Below are 1,371 nucleotides of genomic sequence, written 5' to 3' on the forward strand. Positions count from 1 at the left end.
TCCTCCTCAACCCCCAATTAGCGCGATAAAACCCCATATCCTCAAGCGCCGCCAGCGTCAGTGCCGTGTAACTATATGCCCCAACTTTGTGATTCATCAGCTCGTCCCTGGCATTGCGCTGTTTCCAATGAGACTTCACCCACTTATCACTACCCGCGTCCTCCAGTTCCATGCCCGGGGCGGAACTGCAGTTGTAATGCTCCCGTGCCTTCTCCTTCGTCTTGGGAGAGCTCACCACCTCCACAAACGGTTTGCCGCGCACACCAGGAATCTGCGATGTCATGTTGAGTGATGACATCAGCTGGTAGTCAAATCCAAGAACATGCACAATTTCGTGCAGAACAATGCGCATGGGTTCATCCATGCTGGTGATGATAACAGGATCATAGTTCAACACACCGACAAACGGACGACCACTCTCGATTGTAGCGCAATACACTGCCCACGTCACCATCCCAACAGCGGGCCCAGCAGCAAAATAAACAACCGTGTCGGCGTTAGGAATGCCCCTCCTCTGATGGTAATGCGGCACCGTAAACTCACTGCACGGCTGATGAATAAATTTGGGCACAACCAAGTTGGAGATCAAGGATCTAACACGGAGACGTTCACTGTGCATTTTGACGGCTTCCGGTAGGGCGAAGGTCTCAAGGATCTGCCTCTTTTCCGCCGTTAAAACGCTACCACTCTTACAATGAGTGTGCCCACCTTGAAAGTCTGGGCGTAGCTCCCCTTCTTGAGTGCAGTACTTAGTTGGGTCATTCAGATCCTCCGTGGACACCGCGATGCGGATCGGCGCCCACTCCTGGCTCTCTCCTTCTGTAGCCACGGTGTACGCCTGCATCGCGCCCTGTCCCTTGCGCGGCAGCTCACGCACAACTGTGGTTGGGAGCGGGCCGTATTTCTGCACTACTTCGTCGATTGCACAGCCGCGACTCGATCCATTGGCGGCAATACACCCAACGGCGCAATACATCGTCGCAAGAAGAAGCAGCTGCTGCAGCGAAATAACGGTGTGAAGTGGCACTGCCGGCACCGTTTTTGCCCGCAATTCCATCGTAGAAACAGTTGTGTATTTTAGATTCTGTGGGTGTGACGTCCCTTGATGTGCCGCAAGAAGAAAAGAGAAAAATAAAAATCAGTGGATACAACTCAATAACAATACCTCAGAAGAAACACGCCGCCACACAAGTGCCTTCACCAAAAAACACTGGGTTTGTCACAAGTTTCCTGCAACACAGGAGAGTTTCTTCCTGGGACGGTGCAGTGAAGAAGAAATAATTGTGATCCAAGGGCGAGCTGAAAATATAGTCGCCATGAGACCGCAAGACGCCACAAACAAAAAGACACACCGAGTGCACCGCTTACCCG

At 52.2% G+C, this 1,371-nt stretch overlaps 1 protein-coding gene across 1 annotated transcript in view; it reads right to left on the minus strand.

Annotated features, from left to right (window-relative positions):
• Positions 1-1,057, minus strand: part of TraAM80_03375 (surface protease GP63) — a gene marked incomplete at both ends in the record, with an annotated part of 1,161 nt that extends 104 nt beyond the window's left edge. The window contains one exon of the mRNA XM_029380350.1: positions 1-1,057. This exon is cut by the window's left edge and continues 104 nt beyond it. Coding sequence (XP_029239882.1) covers positions 1-1,057 — 1,057 coding nt within the window.
• Positions 1,058-1,371: the final 314 nt, after the last annotated feature.

This window comes from Trypanosoma rangeli, assembly GCF_003719475.1.
Source record: "Trypanosoma rangeli strain AM80 chromosome Unknown Tra_15.4_contig_00087, whole genome shotgun sequence".
NCBI classification, from domain to species: Eukaryota; Euglenozoa; class Kinetoplastea; order Trypanosomatida; family Trypanosomatidae; genus Trypanosoma; species Trypanosoma rangeli.